Source organism: Tachypleus tridentatus, chromosome 3 (assembly GCF_004210375.1).
Source record: "Tachypleus tridentatus isolate NWPU-2018 chromosome 3, ASM421037v1, whole genome shotgun sequence".
In the NCBI taxonomy this organism is placed as follows: domain Eukaryota; kingdom Metazoa; phylum Arthropoda; class Merostomata; order Xiphosura; family Limulidae; genus Tachypleus; species Tachypleus tridentatus.
In genome coordinates this window covers 89,760,872-89,782,557 of record NC_134827.1, presented here as the reverse complement: position 1 = coordinate 89,782,557, position 21,686 = coordinate 89,760,872, and the positions used below count along the sequence as shown (strand labels likewise).

Below are 21,686 nucleotides of genomic sequence, written 5' to 3'. Positions count from 1 at the left end.
TCTTCTGGGATCTAAACATCCACCCATGTGTGGTGACCCGTGAAGGGGAGGAGAGGATCCTGGTGGTTGAGGGGTCCAACCCTAACACACTACTTTGGCCTTGAATTCCTTCAGACGAGCAGTCTTGTGGTGGCCCCACAAGGGACAATCGTCTGGTCTACTTTGGCTAGGGTCAAGCAAATACCAGTGTTGGATGTTCTTAACAGGTGTTTTGGGCATTGTATCTGATGCTGGTGTTTGGGTATAGTGCTCCCAAAACCATGGCTTTGCTGCAGTGGGCACTAAAAAATTCTTTTTTTACTATGGATTTTTTAAATAAAAACTTAAATAAAGTAGTGAAAAAACAGTCCATAAGTAAATGACCATGTCTTGAAGATTCTGAGCAGGAATCTCCAATGTCTGTAACACTTGTACCTCATTTTCTTATACTACGTTTTCTTTCAGATACCTTCCTTTTTCATGCAGAAGGGACCAGAGAGACTTGCTGGCTCTCCAAAGTCAGTCAAAAAGCTTCACTCTGGTGACATATTGGTGGAAACATCCACATCTTAACATAGTGAATTCCTCTTGCATTCAAAGGCAATTGGGGGATATACCTATTGAGATTATGTCTCATGCTACTTTGAATTCACCATGAGGAGTTATTGTTAAGAGGGATTTGAAGAACATCCCTGAGTCAGAGATTCTCGCTGGTTTCTGAATTGAGGCGTATCTCGACTTGCAAAGATGGAATTATGATGCTAATCAATGTCCTCATTCTAACATTTACATCACCATGTCCACCTGCCACCATCAAGGCATGTTATCTTAATCACAAGGTTCAGCCATACATTTGAAACCCTCTCAGATGTTTCCAGTGTAAGCAGTTCAGTCACTCAAAGACATTTTTGTGGTTCTTTGTGTGCTAATTATGTTGTCAAGGACCATGATGCCTATGAGTGTGAAATGAACCCTCATTGCATCAGTTGCAATGGGTCTCGCCTGTCCTACTTTCATTCTTGCTCTAAATGGTTCGAAGAAAAAGAGGTGCAGTGTTTGAAGACAATTCAAAACATTACTTACCCTGAGGCTTGAAAGTTGTTGTCGACCTCTTCATCTCAAACATATGCTGCTGCACTTCATTTCACTACTTCAGTGGGAGTGTTGACAGATCTCTCTGTGCCTTGAAAAGAAACATTCTCATACCAAATGAAAAGTCTTTTGACTTCTATGGTTAAAAAACTTGATGAATCAACGTCAACACCCTTCTCTGTCCCTAACATACATTCCAGCAAACCCCAAGATCCACTTTCTTTGGTTCCAGGTACAGGCATTTCCTTGGAAACATCTTCTTTTGCCACCCCAAGATGCAAAACAATGATTCGTTCTTACCCTCAGTCACTGGAGTCCTTTCCCAAGAATGAAGACCTGCCCAATCGACCCTGGGCAGGATCCATGGAGGTTGACAGACCTCCTCGAATAAAGACAATGAAGAAAAAAGATGTGGTCAAAAACAGAAGGCATCTCCACCTAATTTGCCTATACATAAATAAAATGGCCACCTTGATACAATGAAACTGTTATGGTTTCCATTCTAATCTGGATGACATCAAAGCATTGATTGCTTCCTACCATTCTGTGTATATCTTTCCTTACAGGAAGCATTTCTGAAAACTGCCGATACAGTCACCTATTGGAAGCTTTTTTTGTACAGAAATGACAGGCTGTGTGATGGACAAGTGCATGGAGTGGTGGTACTGTTGGTTGATCAGCATGTGCCCACCCTGTCTTTGCCTCTTGACACATCCTAGGAGACCATAGCCATCAGTTTTTCCTTGGGTCATACCATTCTCTCTACCTGTCTCCTGGAGAGACCTATGATGAATCAGTTCTTGATGCTCTTATTGAACAGTTGCCATCTCCCTTTTTAATCCTGGGAGACTTCAATAGATGTCATCCCTTCTGGGGAAGTGCTGATATTGATGAGAGGGGTATGCTCCATAGAGCATATACTCTCTGATCATAACCTTCCTCTTTTAATACTGGTTCTTATACTTATTTTCATGCACCTCACCAGTCCTTTACTGTTACTGATCTCTCAGTGTGTTCCCCTTCACTATTCTTGAACTTTACATGGAGGGTTGGCAATAACCCATGAGGCAGTGATAATTTTCCTGTAATTTTGAGAGAGATTGGCCATGATCAATTTCACCAGACCCATATGCTCCGATGAAAGCTGGATCAACTTCATCCTGCCATCGTCTGCAAGCCATCAGTAGACAACTGTGGGGCAGCAGTAACTGACTGTATCATACAGAGCTGCTCAGTGTATTCCTAAAAGCTCAACACATTTTCCATGATATCATTGTCCATGGTGGAATCCTGCCTACAACATGGCACAGAAGGCTAAAAAAGTGGGCCAAGGGTACTTTTCATAGGTATCCTTCACTTTCAAACCACATTGCTTTCCAGCAGGCCTGTGAACATGATGTCAAAGCTAGAAGGACTCTTGGATTAAGTTCACAACCAGCATATCTTCTATCACCAGTTCCAAAGTCTTATGGGACAAGATTCGAAAGGTCAGTTGGCAACATAATTCTGTCCTCCTCTCAATCTTGCTCTCTGGCCAGGAAGTAGCTGATACCCTGAAGCATTACCGATACTTTAGGTGAAAGCTTTTGCCAAGTATCCAGCACTTCTGTTTCATCCTTCACCTTCTTAGCCCTAAAGACTCAGGCAGAGCAGTCACCTCTTTCCTTTCGAGCTGATTGTTTGTGTGACTATAATCAACCCTTTACACTGGTAGAACTCAAACTGGCCCTTCATCAGTCTAGCAGTACATCAGTTGGATCTGATGAGGTACATTATGAAATGCTGCAACATCTATCTCTTAATTTTCTTGGCACCAAGCTGTTGACCTACCTTTAGGTAAGCCTGGGAGGATCCCAAGCTTTTTTCAAACTACCATCCAATTGCTTTAACGAGTTGTCTCTGTAAGACCTGAGAGAGGATGGTTAATGCTCATCTTGTTTGGTTCCTTGAATTAAACAATCTCCTCTTGCCCACTCAGTGTGGGTTCTGATGTCAGCAGTCCACCTTGGTCCACCTGATTTGACTTGAAGTGTTAATCAGAGAAGCTTTTCTCAAATGACAACATCCTATATCAGTATTCTTTGGCATTAAGAAGGCTTATGATACAACATGGAGGTATGGGTTATGTGGCCCTTTGCCCATTTTTATTGAAAATTTTTTAATGGACAGGCAGTTCCAGTTTGTGTGGGCTTGACATTTTCCCATTCTTTTCTACAGGAACTTGGAGACCCTTAGAGCTGTGTTTTGAGTGTCACACTTTTCAGTGTGAAGTTTAATGCCATTACTGAACAACTCCCTCTTACTGTTGCAAAAAGGCTCTATGTCAATGACTTTCACATTTTATGTTAGTCATCAAACTTGAGGTATGTTGAGCAGCAGCTACAGACTGCCCTCAGTCGTTTTACTGAAGTAGACCACAGCAAACGGTTTTAACTTCGCTCTCTCTCAAACCATTTGCATGCACTTTTGCTTTTAATGGGATATTCATCCTGATCCTGAACTCTATCTGTGAAGTTGTGATACTTGTGGTCCCTGAGACAAAGTTCTTAGGGCTTATTTTTTACCATAAGCTGACCTTTATACCACACATCAAGCAGCTATGTATCAAATGTACAAGAGCACTGACCATCCTCCATGTCCTCTTTTCCACCACTTGGGGAGTGGATCTGTGTTCTATGCGAAAGATATATCATTATCTTATTCAGTTGAAACTAGACTATGGATCACTGGTCTATGGCTCTACCAGAACCTTGGCCTTGAAGATGCTGGGACTTTGGCTCTGCACCGAGGCTATCTGCACTTCCCCATTTCAGAGATTATACACAGTCTTCTGAACCTTCTCTGCACCTCTGCCATTTGCAACTGTCTTTATGCTTTGAAACTTTGTTCCTTATCAAAGTATCCCACCTGGGATTGTGTTTTCCTTTCTCGGTGGGCCATGCTTTTTTATAACGGACAATCTGCCATTGCTCCCATTGGCATTTGTATCCAGGTGCATTTGTATGATTTGGGTCTGTCCTTTGTTGTACCCACTGGTCAGCCCATCCCACCATGGCTTTTTATAGTCTCCAAATGTGACCTGTCTTTAAGTCATCTAGGAAAAGCAGACACTCCCGATTGGAAATAGTGTCTGCTATTTGCTGAACATCTTTCAAACCATCCTTCCATTCCTATTTATATAGACAGTTCGAAATCAGGTGACTGTGTGGGCTCTGCAATGGTTTGTTGTGGTTTGGTGGTTCATGCAGAATCCCCTCTACAGCTTCTGTGTTCACTGCTGAACTGTGTGCCATTTCTCTTGCCCTGGATCACATAGACACTAAGCAGTACTAAAATTGCACTATTTTTATACTGACTTTATTAGTTCTCTACTGGTGCTGGAATTGCTTTATGCTAATTCTGGATACCAGGCCACGTTGGTATTTGCGGGAATGGGCTTGCTGATACTGCAGCTAAATCTGTCTGCTCTGGCACTATCACTGCTATTCCTGTTTCATACAGATTATGGTCCTTTATTCAAGGCTTGGTTCTGTGCTAGTTGACAGTTGAATTGGAGTGAGCAATGTGAAAACAAGCTTTTTCAAATAAAAACTTTCTATTTCACTTTGGCTGCCTTGCTTCCATAAGGATCAGAAAGAGGAAATTGTTCTAACTAGACTACACATTGGCTACAGTTTTTTAACTCATTGTTTTCTTTTATGTGGGACTGATACACCAATGTGTTGCCCGTGTAACACTCGGGCTACAATAAGCCACATTTTACTGTCTTGCCATCATTACGACTCTCAATGACAGCACCATTTTAAACATGTTTTGTCCCAGGGTTTATCCATAACATTATACAGTGTTATTGAAAATGGTGACAATGTCCACCTTAGAGATGTTTTAAGCTTTTTAAAGGCCATTAATTTTATAATGTATTTGTTGTTTTTTTTTAATTTGTACATTAGACTTTTTTGTAATGTGGTTTTCTTTTAAAAATCATAGTACATCTTATTCAATTTGAAATTGGAAAATGGCTGTAACATCACTTGACTGGAAAGGCCAACTTTAGTTGACTAATGCTGATTTTTGAACTTGCCTGTTAGTTATCCTTGCAAATTATGATAATTACAATTATGCTATAGAAGTTTGGATTCAATGTAGTTCTACCTTTTCATTTTATTGTACTTTAACAGTTGAGTAATAATATTCAATTTTTTTTTTTTTTTCAGGTAATTTTTCTTATCAACTATGCAAGTTTTTGAAGTTTACATTTAAACTACTCTTGTGATAATAAATCAGAATAAATGTTTTTGATTTATAACTATAAGAATAGCTAAAATCTACACTTTAAAAACTTGCATAGTTGATAAGAAAACATAATTAATAAAAACAAAATTAACATTAGTAATATAGCATAGATACGTGCATGACCTATTAGTGACTCAATTGCTGGCTCATATAAAGCTGTCCAGCTGTAGTAAATGACTTTTTTTTTTGTTTTCTTACAGCAGAATCACATTGGTCTATAATAAAACAAAATTAACATTAGTAATATAGCATAGATACGTGCATGACCTATTAGTGACTCAATTGCTGGCTCATATAAAGCTGTCCAGCTGTAGTAAATGACTTTTTTTTTGTTTTCTTACAGGAGGTTGGCTGGAGGTTGCTTCAACACATTTTGTTTTATGATGTACCACAACAAAGAGGATTAACCATAATTTTAAACATAAACAGATGACTTAGATGTTATTTCCTTTAATTCCAAATTGAATAAAGCATGTGTTTCTGGAAAAGTTTCCATGTGAAGAACTGTGCAGTTGCTAATAATAATAATGATTCAAAGTATAATTGGAAAAATGTTTTTTGGATTTTGGAAGCTTTTTGCACACAGGTTTTACTATGTTGTGCTACAAATACATTTGCAGTAACAATTAGCTGTAAGCACACTTCTGTATTTTATGTTTAGAGCATTGTTTAAAAACATACATACAAATTAGGTGATCAAAAATTTGGTCTTTGTTTTCATCCTTTGATGCAGTTAATTAGTTTGCAGTGGTATTTACTCATGTGGGCACTTAGTTACTGATCAGCACAGCAACATGCCACTTGCTGGTCAGGTGTCAGAATTGCTTTGTGCACTATAAATTGGTATTTATGTTAATTTAGATTTTTGGTTTTTTCAGTTTTTGTTACAGTTATTGTTATGGCATAGCAATATGATAGATAAAACGTAAAGTTTTAATTAAAAAAACTTTTGATATATTTGTGATGTTTTAGAAGCTACATAAATGAAATATGAAACTAAAATTTAAAAAAAAAAATTTGTCATCAAGGTTTAAATCACCTTAGACTAGTCAGTCAGACTTAGTAAATTCACAGACAAATGTTTGGTTAAAAACATGACTAATATTTCTTTTCTTTTTTTTAAAGAAAGCACAATGTACTTAAGGTTTGCTGAAGGGTTGCTAAATTTCATCACTTCATCACAGATCCATCTAAAAAGTGTTGAAGGGTACAAAATTGATATGGATATTCAGACTGTGAAGCTGTAACAGGAAGCATATCAAAGCTATTTGTAATAAGTGTAAAAGTTATTCTTATTTCAGTTGCTATGTTCTTTATTTGTCACAAAGGTAACAAGTGCAGTAAATGGAGTCAGAACACCAGATGGATCAAATGAAGTAATTCCTGTTGGAAAGTTTGCTTTGCAGCGACCAAACTTGCCTCCCATGGGTGCTGTGAAGAGGAAGTAAGTGATACATGCTCAACATATATAATTAATGTTTCTGGTATCATGAAATGGTTGTTAAACTATAATTAGGTAATGGTAAGTGTAAATCAAGGGAGTGTCTTAAATTGCCTGTAGATCAATCGGTGCTATTTTAAAATCTTTTAACACATTTCACTTTAACACATCAATCATTTCTATTAGTCAGGCACTACTGATGGACTAACCCATCAATCAGCCAGGGGTCTATAATTACGTGCAAGTGTATAAACAGTCACTTAGCATTATACAGGGTGTTCAGAAAGTCACTGTGCACTTATATGTATATGATTACAAAACTGCACTTTCCGAACACCCTGTACAGTAATTGTGTCCTGCACTCTTGTGAATGACAGGAAAAAAATTTTTTTGTTCACTAAAATTTTAAGTTAATGTGACTTCAAATTTCTGCAGTGGTTTATTTTGGTTACTATTATAGCTACAAGATGGCAGTGTTGTGCAAACTTTTAGTCTGAGTGAAACTGCTGGTACTTTTACAAAAATTTTGTCCAGAATCATTAAGGAGAATGATTATGAAAGAGGCCAGAATTATAGAGACCAGATAATAATTCAATTTGATTTGTTTGTAGCTGAAACTGCCATTCCAGATCCCAATGGTGACACTGAAATACCAGAATAAGTTAATGGGTGATAAAGTTTGTTCACTATTTATTTAAACTGTGTTATTCATGACTATTTTACGTGTTCCACATTAAAGTGAATCACCTTGAGGAAACAAACTTAGCAAGGCTATTGAGTGTGCTGGGTATCCAGTGAGGGGTTCCATGAATAACAAGACATAAAACATCTTGGTTTTTGCATTTTAACTATGTCAAAAATTATTAACTGTTTCTATGAAGTTTAAAAACATTGCTTAGTTTCAAAAATCAAATTGTAGGATTTCTTTTTTTATTTCAGGCCTTTAACAATAGGCATGAAAGTGTATGCATTAAAAGGAAACCATCTTGGAGTGTGGTACAAATGTCGTGTCATAGATATCAAGGTTCTTGCTGAGGGAGAAAAACAATACAGAGTAAAACTAGAGTCCAAGAAGGCTAATTCATCTCAGAAGGTGTACTACTCAGGGAAACATCTTGCTTATATAGATCCTCCTGATGTGATTCTACCAGTTGGTTCTCGCATCATTGGTCAGTACTTTTGAGCTTCTGAAGTTATTCTAATTGTTTTGAGGTATTCTGTTGAAGAATACAAAACACTAGGTATGTTGTATATAGTTACTGTTTTGAACAAACCTTTTTTGGTTATAACTCTATTTCAGAGTTTGAAAATTTATTTAAATATTAAAATATGTTAAATAATTTTTAAAGTGCATTTTATTGGTGGAAATGCACTTGTGTGAACGTGTATATATTTTTGTTTTTAATGATAAGTCTGTAATTTGATATAAAGTTGAAGTTTTCTCTAATTATTGAAATTTAAAACTTCTGATTTCATTATACTTTTCATTTTAGCTTACCTTTAATATAACAAAAACTTCATTTTGGTTTTCAATTACCTGAAGTATTAATAGCAAATTAATCTTTGGTACCAGTGGTTATCATATCTGAGTGAACCATTTCTGTAAGATATGATTGTTGTTTGTGTTAGTTCTTAAATAGTATAAAGCTTGAAAGGAAAGACATAATAAATAGAATATTACAAAGACTACATAGAAATATGTGAACATTATTATCATTTCAAAGTCTACAGACTTTACTGCTAACCCTTTTGTGCTAGGTAGGTCAAAGTACACATAACCTTACACAATTACATTTAAAACTTGTTTAAACTACTATTTTAATGTAAATAAATAAACTTGTCATTAAAACATAGTTAAACAAATCAAATTTAATATTACATACATTTCTAGTTTTTCATTGTATAAGGAAACATTTATAAAAGGATTTATTTAATATCTTTTCTATAGTGGTGACAAGATTGATCAAATTAACAGTCTGCATAGTAATAGTGGAAAAACATTCTACTGAAACAAAAAAGTATATTTATGAAGAAGATTTCAAAGGATATTTAACTGGAACATGAAAATTACTTTTTACTCACAGCAGTCAACACCTTGACACTATAATTACAAAATTTTAATAAAAATACTTAATTATAAATTTTTTGTTTATTTCTCTACAAAAGACTTGATGTTTGCTGACATATTTCAAAATTTTGTGAAGATGTGTCTTGTGTTTTCAAATTATATCATCCACCACCTTGTTTACAAGGTTATATAAAATACATATAAGCCCATGGTGGAAGTGGTTTTATTAGTTACAGGAAGATTATATTATTTCATATGAAAAGTTTTTATATGCCTAAGTGTGAAATAGTTATAATAATAATGCTAAAAATAATCTTAAGGGCTAGTATTTCTTAATTATGAATATCAGATTAGTAATGTGTAAAAAAAAAATAGCATTTCAGATATACCTTTTGCCTCCCTCGTGTCACTGGGTAGGAACCTTTTCGTTGACTACTAGAACTTGTCAACAAGACTTGATGAGAAATACTACATTTTATATGAAATGTAGTTTATAGAAGTAGTAAAAAAAACTCAAAAATTGAAATTACAAATGCCAAGTCCTGATGAAACATTTTGAAGCAAAAAACTTAATATTTAATAAAATGTGTTCCATTTAATTACTTACTTCCAGATATGTTTTAAAAGTAGTAAAATTTTTCAGGAAATGATGGTTTTTCAATAGGCTTTTTTCTTTTTTTTAAATGTGTATTTTTAATTAAAATTATGTGCATGTATTTCATCAGCATATTACAGAGATGAGCACTGGAGTCTTCAAGCTGCCTTGTATGCAGGTATTATTGCAGAACCACCCAAAGTCATGAATAGCTACAGGTGAGAAAGTGTTTATAGAAGTTGTATTCTAAAACTAGTCATTTTACTTTTCAGCATGCCTTAGTTATAATTAAAATTCATACCACAAACACATTTTATCATGTACTGAATGTGAAGGTTCCAAGAAGGATTTCATTTTTTGTAATGGTTATAGTGATTAATTATGAGAAGGGTAGATCAGAGGTAGTAGTTAAGTATAAGGCACTGGAAAAACCATTTAAAGAAAAGAGCCATAATAACTTAATTCTGTCAAAGGCACTCAAAAAAAAACTTAAAGTAAAAGATGAAATTATAAGCAGATTAATAGGGCTGAATGCTGGGCATAGGTTGATATATAAGGATGAGTCTGTTGATTGGTTGGATTTGTGTGATCAATTTAGAGAGAAAAAGATTTTGTTTTTTTGAATGATGATGAAAAAATTAAATGTAGAGAAGTATAGTGTATTGAAATGGAAACTTGGTTAAATGTTAACAATTTTGAAGACTCAAATTTCTTTATACAGGATTATAGGTTGTTTAATAGGGATAGCATACTAGAAACTAATAAAACCAATGTTTCCAAACTAAATATAAAATATGAACTTTCTGTTATTTCTATTTGTTTAGTAATACATATTTTGAAAATACCTGTTTATATACACTTCTCTGAAGTACCTTTTTATAACCAGTTCAAAGCAATTTGAACTATGTAATTCTGCCAGTCTTTTTGAAGTATTTATATCAGTAAAGCTAATATAATTGTTAAAGAATTTGAAATGTAATTATCAAAGTGATGTCCCCATCAGAAGTGATATTTTTCTAAAGCTTAGGAAGCTTGATAAGTATCAGTGGGTTTTGTGGTATCAGTATAGGAATATATATATATATTTTTGTCATTTCAAAATGCATATAAAATCTACTTCATCAAAGGTGCTAAATTTCATGAGGCTTTGCAAGTACACTACGAGTACAAACAGCTTTAACATCATAAGTAGTAGAGGTTATTGTTTCCTAAATATTTTTTAGTTACTTTTCTATTTTTAAGACAAATAACAGAAAATTAAGAATTTATTTGTAAGTAGTAATAATTTATATACATTTGCAACGGGTGGTAATTGGATATTCGATAGTCTGATATCCTCACTGGTTTTTTTCACTCGCAAAAATGGAATTGTGATGCTGGCCAATATCCTTATTCTTATGTTTACATCACCACATCCACCTGACATCATGAAGACAGGCTATCTTAATTGCATGGTAGGACTATATATTCCAAACCCTTTCAGATGTTTCCAACGTCAGCTGTTTGGTCACTCAAAGACATGTTGTGGTTTCTTGATGTGTGCTTGTTGCAGTAGCAAAGACCATGATTCCTATGAGTGTAAAATAAACCTTCATTGTAGTGCCTCTCACCCATCTTACCCCCTCAGTGGGTGGAAGTAAAAGATGTACAGTGTTTGAAAATGATTCACAACATTTCTTACCCTGAGGCTCAAAAGTGACTGTCCACCATTCCATCTTAAATGTATGCTGCTGTGCTTCATTCCACTGCTACAGTGGGAGTGCAGACGGATCTCTCCGTGCCTTCAAAAAGAATCATACTCAAACTATGTGAAAAGTCTTTTTGACCTCCATGGTTAAAAAGGTTTAATGAACATTAACACTCATCTCTGTCCATACCATTCTTTCCAGCAGATCCCTGGATTCACTTCCTTTGGTTCCAGGTATGGGTGTTTTCTCGGGTCTATCTTCTTCTTTGGCCCCAAAATGCAGAATGATCATTCGTTCACAACCTCAGTTGCTGGAACTTTCAATGACGGAGACCTCCCCAGTTAACCCAAGACAGGATTAATGGAGGTCTATAGACCTTCCTCGATTAAAGAAAAGAAACTTGGTCCAAAACAGAAGGGATCTCCATCCAATTCATCTACACATAAGTAAAAATGGACACTTGATATAGCGGAGCTGACAAGGTTTACATTTTAATCTGGGTGGCATCAAAGCACCGATTTTTATTTTTACCATCCTACTTGTCTTTCCTTGTAGAAAACATTTCTGAAACTTGCTGATACAGTCACCTTTCAGCAGTTTTTTTTGTACAGAAATGATGAATGAGTGCATGGAGGGGTGGCACTGCTGGTCAGTTAGTGTGTGCCCACCCTGTCTCTGCCACTCGAAACACCTTTGGAGGTCATAGCCATTGGTGTTTCCTTGGGTTTATGCCATTCTCTCTATCTGTCTTTTGGAGAGACCTATGATCAGTCAGATTTTTATGCTGTCATTGAACAGTTGCTGTCTCCCTTTTTTATTCCTGAGAAACTTTAATGGACATAATTCCCTCAGAGGAGGTGCTTATACTGATGGGGAGGGGTCATTCTGCAGAACATGTGCTTTCTGATCACAACCTTTCTCTTTATAATTGTGGTTCTTATACTTATTTTCATACACCTTGTCTGTCTTTTACTGCTTTTGATTTCTCAGTCTGCTAATCCAGTGATAGACTACTGTCTAGCATTAGTGAATGATTGTATTGTCCAAGCAGATGCTTTATGTATTCCTAAAACCTTTACACTTTTTGCATGGTATTGTCATCCATGGTGGAATCCTGCCTGCCATCTGGCATGGAAGGCTCAGAAATGGGCCTGGGATACTTTACGTAGGTACCCCGCACTCTCGCACCGTATCACTTTCTAGCAGGCCCATGCACATGCTCGGTGGGTAAGATGTCATAGCCAGAAGGAATCTTGGATTAAGTTCACAATCAGCATATCTTCAACCACCAGTTCCAAAGTCATATGGGGAAAGATTCAAAATGTCAGTGGGCAATATAATTCTGTTCCCCTTTCAGTCTTGCTCTCTGATGGCCAGGAATTAGTTTATACCTGGAGCATTGCCAGTACTCTAGGTGAAAGATTTTGCCAGGTATCTAGCAATTCTGCTTCTTCCTCCACCTTCTTAGCCATCAATACTCAAGCAGAGTGATCACCTCTTTCCTTTCAAGCTGATTGTTTTTATGACTGTAATTGCCCCTTTACACTGGTGGAACTCAAACTGGCCCTTCATCGGTCTGACAGTACATTGGTCAGACCTGAAAAAGACTGTGAAATGCTGCGCCATCTATCTACTGCTTCTTTTGCTATTCTTCTGATTATTTTTAACCAGATCTGGCAGGAGAATGTTTTCCTGATGCCTGGTGCCAGGCTATTGTCCTACCTTTCTCTAAGGTTGGGAAGGATCTGAAGATTCCTTCAAACTAACGTCCAATTGCTTATGATATTATGTGGAGGTATGGCATTTTGCGAGGACTCCACTTATTTGGGTTGCATGACCATTTGCCTCTTTTTTATTAAAATTTTTTTTAAAGAGAAGGTGATTCCAGCTTCATGTGAATTTGAACCTTTCCTGTTTTTTCCTACAGGAACGTGGAGTCCCTCAGGGCTGTGTCTTACGTGCTTCACTTTTCAGTGTGAAGATTAATGCCATCACTGGACAACTCCCTCTTACTGTTGCAAACAGATTCTATGTCAACAACTTCCACATCTTGTGTCAGTCTTCAAACATAAGGTTTGTTGAGTGGCAGCTACAGATTGCCCTCAATCATTTACTGAAATAGATCACAGCAAATGATTTTAGTGTCTCTCTCTCTCTAAAACCGTTTATATGCACTTTTGCCCCAACAGGATATTTACTTCAATCTTGAACTCCATGCCAGTGAAGTTGTGCTTCATGTGGTCTCTGAGGCAAAGTCCTTGGGTGCTTATAATTTAGCATAATCTGACCTTTATGCCATGCAACAAGCAGCTGAGTCAACTGTAAAAGAGCACTGAACATCCGTAGTGTCCTCTCTTATACTTCTTGGGGAGTGGATTGATGTTCTTTGCTAAAGATATATCCTGCTATCATTTAGTTAAAACTGGACTATGGGTCTGTGGCTCTGCCAGGACCTTAGCCTTGAAGGTGTTGGACCCCATTTATCATCAGGGGCTTTGGCTCTGCACCGGGCTTCCTGCACTTCCCCAGTTCAGAGCTTATACACACAGTCTCATAAACCTCCTCTACACCTCTGTTGTTTTCAACTATCTTTACTGTGTGCTTCAAAACTTTGATACTTACCACAGCATCCCACCTGGGGTTATGTTTTCCTTCTTCAGTGGGCCATGCTTTTTATGAACAGATGATCTGCCATTGTTCCTTTTGCCCTTTGTATCCAGGTGTAGTTGGATGAATCAAGTCTGTCCTTGGATGACATTGCTGTATCCACTGGTCAGCCCTTCTCACCATGGCTTATTACCATTTCTAAATGTGGCCCTTCTTTGAGTCATCTGAGAAAAGCATATACTCCCAATTAGAAGTACTGTCTTTTATTTGTCAAACATCTTTTGAACCATCTTTTGATTCCCATTTATTTGGATGGTTCAAAATCAGGTGACTCTATGGGCTCTGCTGTGGTTTGGTGGTTGTACACAGAATCCCTTCTACAGTTTGTGTTCACTGCTGAACTGTATTTTTTTTCCCTGGATCACATAGAAGCTAAGCAAGTTGAACTGTACTATTTATACTGACTTGCTCAGTTCTTTAGTGGCCCTGGAATTGCTTCATATTAGTTCTTGCAAATATTTAAAACTGACTAACCCATTTCTGTTTAACATATTCTACTCTCCAGTTTTTCTGGATACCAGGCCATGTTAGTATTCACAGGAGCGAGCTCGCTTACACTGCAGTTAAGTGTGTCTGTGTTGGTGCTGTCACTGCCGTGCCTGTTCCATACATGGACTATGGTTCTCTATTCAGGGCCTCTGCTCCATACTAATTGGCAGTCGACTTGGAATGAGCAACATGAAAAGCTTTTCCAGATAAAACCCTCTATTGGACTTTGGCTGTTGTGTTTCCGTAGGGATCGGAAAGACGTTGTCCTAACTAGGTTACAAATTGGTCAGTTTTTTAACTCATCATTTTCTTTCATCTAAGAAAGAAAGATGTTTTTACCACATAGGTAAAAAAACCCATTAAATATTCATTTAGGAGGTCTTGGAGGTAATGCAAATGAAATTTGAAAATTAAAAGAAAATAGTTTTTTAATTTTTAAATATTCATTTAGGAGGTCTTGGAGGTAATGCAAATGAAATTTGAAAATTAAAAGAAAATAGTTTTTTAATTGCAACATGAAAATCACTTAGCACTCGGACTAATTCACACCCAGACTACAAATATTCATGAACATATGTTTTTGTAGCAACAGTTAATAACATCTGTTTTTTTTGTGTGCAAGACTTTATAGTGTACTATGAGCTTGCTAAATTTTATAATTATGGGTAAAGAATAAACATCAAAAACAAGAACTAAAATACTTAACCAATCTTTTTGTTTGCTGTTTATGACATAAGAGAGTTAACCTAATTTTTTATATTATTGATAGTTTGGCACTTAATTTTTATTTAATTAAATAACATATCATACAATATAAACTAATAATATGCTAAATGTAGACAGATTCCCATGCCTATTAAAATTCTTCTAGTTCTCTTACTGTGCAACAAGAGTCATTACAATTTTGTCCAAGTTAGTCATCAACTTTCTTCCAGGAATGATGCTGGTAATGTAAGTGAAAATGACATTTAACCATTCATATCATAACATTATACAGTACATCATTTGATTATAGGTTATATGCAATTAACTATGAGAGAAAACTACTAACAAATTATAAAAGAGAAGATGGGGCTGGTAGGTGTGGCAGAAGTGGTCTGATTCTCTGTTTAATAGCTCTGTAACCAAACAGAATTGAAGATTATAAAAGTATGATTTGTCTGAGCAATGATGATGTTTATAGTGAGTAACTTGCATTTTTGAGGAGTGGTGGTTAAAATAGGGAAGATGACATGCTAAGAGAAAATGTCATATGTTGCACTAGGGGAAACAAAAAGTAATGCAATCAAATTTTGAATGTAAGACACTAAAACTTTTTGTCATGTGCAGCAAAGCATACCCATGGTGATGGGTTAAACCCTTTTCTGCACAGGTTAGCATGTTACATTCATATTTTATTTATAAATCATACGTTATAATGTTAATTTCATTATCATACATTGATATTGAATGTTTTTTAAGTTTAATGTTATATAAGTTTTAAGTTCTTTATATGAAAAGAAGCTTTTAAAGAAACCCCTTAAACTTCAGATGTATTATCACATGACCAACGAGCTATAAAAATTCTCTACTTTAACCTACTCTATCTTTGGTGATACAGTGGTAGCTTAGTAGATGTATACCTAGACAATAAGGTGCTTACATAACCTTTTTACTCCCACATTTATAAGTAATCTCAATGAATACAGTTAAAACAAATTATAAATTATTTTAATCCCTTACATGTGCCATGCCTACCTTCAACAAATTTATTTCTGCTTTCTACTCATTAGAAATAGCTCATTTTACACTATCATGTGAAAATGGTTATTTTAAAATTGAGGTGCAGTATTTGCCATGGAAAACGTCTAATGGACTGTAGTATTGTTGGCTGCTTGATCAACTAGGGTACTTACGACTGTTTCTTATCTAAGTATGTTATAGGTAGAGATAGCTAAATTGTATAAATTATATAAATAGGTTTAATAATAATAATAATAAATTTATTAAGCAATAAATTAGACACAAAAAATCAAATATCAATATAAAACCATCAACAAAGAGTTAACTCGTCCTGTGATGGTTAAACACATAATAAAGTAAAATCAAAACTTACAAAATCAATATAAAGTTCCCAGAATATTATCATCAGTATTTAAGATCCATTGTTTTAAGTATTTCTTTTGATTAACACGATTAATAGAAGATCTTGTACTATAAGGAATAAAATTATGAATACGAGGTGCCAAATAAAGATATTGATGAAGTGTAACTGTTTTACGTGGTGTGGGTACATTAATTGGAAAAAAAGATTGAAGTCGTGTAAAATATGAAGTGACTTTAAAAGGCCTATTAAAAGAAACATGCAATGTAGATAAATAAAGTTTATCATATGAAAGAGGGGAGTTAAATTTACTGAAATCGGTATCAAGCCTATGAGTAAAATAAGAGAGAAAACACTTTTTTTGCAACTTGTGAATAGGAATTAAAAAAGTCTTATATGTGCCACCCCAAATTGAAATACAATATTGTAAGAAAGATTGAAAGAGAGCATAATATACACTTAACAAAATATGATAAGGAGCACAATGACTAAGTTCAAAAATTAGCATAAACTATATTTTAATTTATTAACTAAAGAATTAATATGAAATTGCCAATTTAATTTTCGATCTAAAATAATTCCTAAATATTTAACAGAGGAAACTTGAGTCAATTTGGGACACTTACAATTAGGGTAAGTATAACAATCACTAGAATGATAAAAAATAGAAGGAAAAGCTGGAATGACACCATAAAGGTTAAACTGAAGAAGAAAAGATTTAGATATATTTAAGGATAAGTCATTACAGAAAAGCCAATTTTTAATTTTATTGAGATCACTAGAAATAATGGCTTCATTAATTAGATTTGGCTTACTATAAACAACAGCAATATCATCGGCATAGGCTTGGATATCTCCAAAAAACTGTTGGTAAAGAATATCATTTATATAAATGAGAAATAATAAAGGGCCCAGAACAGAACCTTGTGGTACTCCAACATTAATTGTAAGCCAATCACTATAATTATTATGGATACAAAATTTGACTATTATATTTTAATTATATTTTAAAATGCATAATTGAAAGGTTTAAACAGTTATTAAATATACACTATACTATGCATCAGTACTTATTTCTTAGGATATTATGCAGTGTGCAAATATTTTTGTATGGGGTTGTACATACTGGTAATGTAGACTTGTGTTAAGATAAATTAGTAGAGGTAAAGCTAAACATTGAATATGAAAAGACCCAAAATTATAAATACAAGTAAAATTACATCTGTAAAAATATACTACAAAAGAAAAAATATTTTTTTTTCTTAAATTTAATCATTTTGTTGTATTGCACACTGATATGGTAAACAAAGCTTATATTTTAACATTTACCTTAAACTTTTTATACTTAAAATGAAAACTGTCATGCATCTCCAATTTCAACACTCTGGGTGCAAAGTAACTATAAATGAATGTTTTTATGAGAAAGATGCAATTAGAATCTCCTTTTCTTTGTGCAAAGTACTTACAAAGTAACAAAATATTTTCTGTCTTGTGAGGAACACACAGTGTTACCATATTTTTGTTTCATAAATATATTTCCCTAGTCAAGCATTGAGACTTAATTGAGTTCTAAATGTCAATGAAGATTATTCACAAAACTCAATGTGACACGTAATATGCCAATTTTGAAAAAAATGGGAATCAAATTGCCTGATAACAAGTAAAACTTATGTGTGGTTTCCTCTGTTTAAAAAGTACAGACTTTTGCAGCTTCTAGTTTTTTGGTTTTTTTACTTGTTTTATTCAGATTTGTACTGAACCTTTTTAGAAATGTAAACATGGATAATAATTTTGAATAGCTAAAGAATTAAGACTTTAGTAATGAACTATCCTATTTATAAAAAATATATAAATTCATTATTTAAAAATTAGAAAATTAGTAAATGAACTTTGCTAAAAAAAATTAACTGAAAAATTAAGTTCCCCTCCTAAGTTACTCTAAGCTTTTTTAGTTACAGTGAATAGGAACAGAAACCATAATTTATGTAATCATACAATTCAAGTGTCCAAAATTTTGTTCTTGGAATTTCTAACTAACAGTTTGTTCTTTTTTAGGTATTTGGTGTTCTTCGATGATGGATATGCTCAGTATGTGAAACACTCGGAGGTTCATCTGGTCTGTGAAGCTAGTAAGTTTGTCAACATACTATTTATGATGTTTTCTTTATACATAAAAGCTTACTTTTGAGTCTGTAGAGTAAAATAAATTCTGGATTTTGATAAGGTGCTTAAATTGTGTTATCAAATTTGTAACGATATAATTGGAATATAAGTATTTTGTTTTGTAAGGTAATGAAGTCTGGGAAGATATTCATCCAGATTCTAAACAGTTTATCAGAAACTATCTCCAACAGTATCCTGAGGTATGTTCATATAAAGTAAATTATGCATCAAGTAATATTTTGTAAAAGTAAAATTGTGTTTTTGTTTTCTAAGACAACCTTATTGTTTAAAAATTGTAGTGTTTTGTAGCTTTACTCAAATCTTTCTCTACTGTATTTGTATTAAAGCTACATAGTTTAAGTAGAGATTCTTCTCTCCAACTTCTAACAACTTAAACAAACACTTACAGATCTAAGGCAGACATTTGAAACATTTTGAGATTGCTTAAGATGTGATTCAATGCTACTGATGTATTAAAAATTGTTTACATAGTTGGTTTCTAATTCTATTAATGAAAAGGTTTGTATATGACTAATAATAAGTGGTACATGTGCAAATATATAAAATGTATATAGTTTAAATTCTTTATGAATAAGACATTTAGCCTTGCAGCTGATGGAAAGTTTTTTTTTAATAAAATAACTGAAAATAAAGTTATAAAATTAAAAGTATTTAATTATATACTTGACAGCGACCCATGGTTAAACTTCAGAAAGGCCAAATTGTGAAGACAGAATGGAATGGATCTTGGTTTGTACTTTGGCTTTTCTATTTAGGTTTTGTTTACTTAAGGGGAATGTACAAAAATATAAAAGTTTATTGTATGATGCTGTGAATATTATACAAAATCTTACATTAAATCATGTGTAACAGTGTTGATTCTGATTGATGAAAATGTAACAGACTTTTGGATAATTCCTACAAATGATAAATTGGTTTAGATCTTAGGTTTCTTCAAGAGAGAATTTCTTCTTGAATTGGCTAACCAAACTTTTACCTGGATGTTTTTATTTAGTTAGTTTTTTAACTTTCAGTTATTAAAATGAGTTAGCTTCCATGTTTTTTTATATGCCTGTCAGCATCAGATGTAAAATCAACAAACTTAACTTTGTGTAGGTAGTGAGCTATATTCCTGTAATCCAGTTTAATGTATGTTGTAAGATAGATCAGTATATTCAGTCTAGTTTGTGTGGGAATTAAGCCATATTAACTCTCTGCACAAGGGATCAGTCCAACGGACAAACCTGTATATTTGAAATTGTATGTAGTAATATTTACTGGAGGCTTGCATTTTCTGCATTTATTTTCACGAATGTTGACTAGGTTTTAATAAATTTTACAAATCTGACATACACAAAATTTTAAATAATTTCCACTTCCAACAGATGTAATATTTTAATATCTATGTTTGTTTCAGTTTAATGTATGTTTAGAAATGCAGGTAACTTAAATTGTTAAATGTGTATTGTACAAGTTCTGCCTGTTCTCTAAATTTGTAGAAGATTATAGAGTGTAAGAATCAACAGTATATGTTTTACATCGTTGCCTATTGAACTTTCAACAATTTCATCTAAAGATTGTAAATTGACACTCCAACAGACAGTATAATATTGTTAGTTTGCTAGAGCTAACATATTATAAACCTCGGAAGCTAATACTGTGACAAACACTTATTAAACAGAAAACCTACAGGCATTTGACCAGGAACATTTATAGGTTTCAAACATCACAAACCATTCAATTTTAGAGATTTATCTTCGGATGTTAGTATTCTAGGAGGACACTAAATATCTTGCTTTCTGTGAAAAGTATGCTTGCATACCATGTTAGGCCAAACAAGAATGCAGCTAAGTGAAGTGTATCTGTGTATCAACATAAAATTAATTTGCTCTTCATAGACTAGGACCATCTAGAAAATATTCAGTTTCAGATTAGATATAAGACTGAATGCTGTTTGTGAGTTTTTGTCATTTTTTATAAATAGATAATTGTTTGTAATAACCATTATTATCAATTGTATTGTTGTTTATATATTAAAATTGTGTACATCAATCTTGTTGGCAAATATTATAAATTTGATACACATTGATATTATGTTAACATCTAAATTCAAATTTCTGCCTATTTGAAATTATAATCCTTAACACACTAAAGATTTATCTTAAATTTCTGAAACCTTTGTGGAGTCAGTTGGAATGGAATGTGATTGTTATGGTTTGAATAATTTCTTTTCATAGCCTTCAGGATTTCGTAAATGAATATCACTTTGTTTCAGTAAAACTTTATACCTGTTGTTTCTCTATCCTAAGACCATTAGTGTGTATATATATTAAAAAAAAAGGTTAAGTGTTATTCACAGTAAAAACAACAAAGGGGGGTATTTTTTTGATCTATGATTCTCGTGTGTAATCTTTAATTTTTACACATTACTTACTTTTATAATAATAAATACAAATCCCTAAAGTGAGATTAAATAAAATTAATAATCTTTGTGATATATATGCTTGCATGCAGCTTGAGTAGTGTATGCATTCCTTGTATTAATTTAGACATTCATAGGACAGTAAAATTAAAGGTTACATATAAACATGTATACTGTTAAGAATTTAAAATTATTTAGGATATAGTTTCATGTTACAATGTGAAATCATTCTACAGAGAAAAGGGGTTGATTTAGATTTGTTTTGAATTTGTTTTTGGTAGTTTTGAGGTTTGTCAAATTCACCATCCTTGTATATAAAATAACTGTAGAAAAAATAACAGTATATATTAAGTTTTTTGTAAAAAAATAATGTTCTTTTAATTATTTAGGAGGTTTTAGAGACTACATTAATAAAATTTGAAAATTTTCAGATCAGTAAAAGCATTTTTAATCTTAACATGAAAATCACTTTGGACTCTAACCTGTAAATGCCACTACTTGATACATTCACAGAAAAATCTTTATTAAACATACTTAAAGTACTGAATGTTTTTATGTTCACAAGTCTTGTAACATATATTGAAAGTCTGGCAAGTTTTGTAAAGATACATATACTGTATAGAAGCTTCAATGAGTATAAAATAGTTACAAACTCAGTGAACCCATGTGGAAAGAGTTAACTCTCATGGGCTTGGTCTGCATCAGT

General features: G+C 33.8%; 1 protein-coding gene across 14 annotated transcripts in view; it reads left to right on the top strand.

Moving 5' to 3' along the window:
- egg (SET domain bifurcated histone lysine methyltransferase eggless) overlaps nt 1-21,686 on the top strand; it is a 196,199-nt gene that overhangs the window by 75,842 nt on the left and 98,671 nt on the right. For all 14 annotated transcript variants that reach the window (XM_076495536.1, XM_076495545.1, XM_076495537.1 and 11 more), the window contains 6 exons: nt 6,693-6,808; nt 7,745-7,974; nt 9,599-9,686; nt 18,451-18,524; nt 18,685-18,758; nt 19,250-19,308. In XM_076495536.1, the coding sequence (XP_076351651.1) occupies nt 6,693-6,808; nt 7,745-7,974; nt 9,599-9,686; nt 18,451-18,524; nt 18,685-18,758; nt 19,250-19,308 (641 nt within the window). The remainder of the gene's footprint in view (nt 1-6,692; nt 6,809-7,744; nt 7,975-9,598; nt 9,687-18,450; nt 18,525-18,684; nt 18,759-19,249; nt 19,309-21,686) is intronic.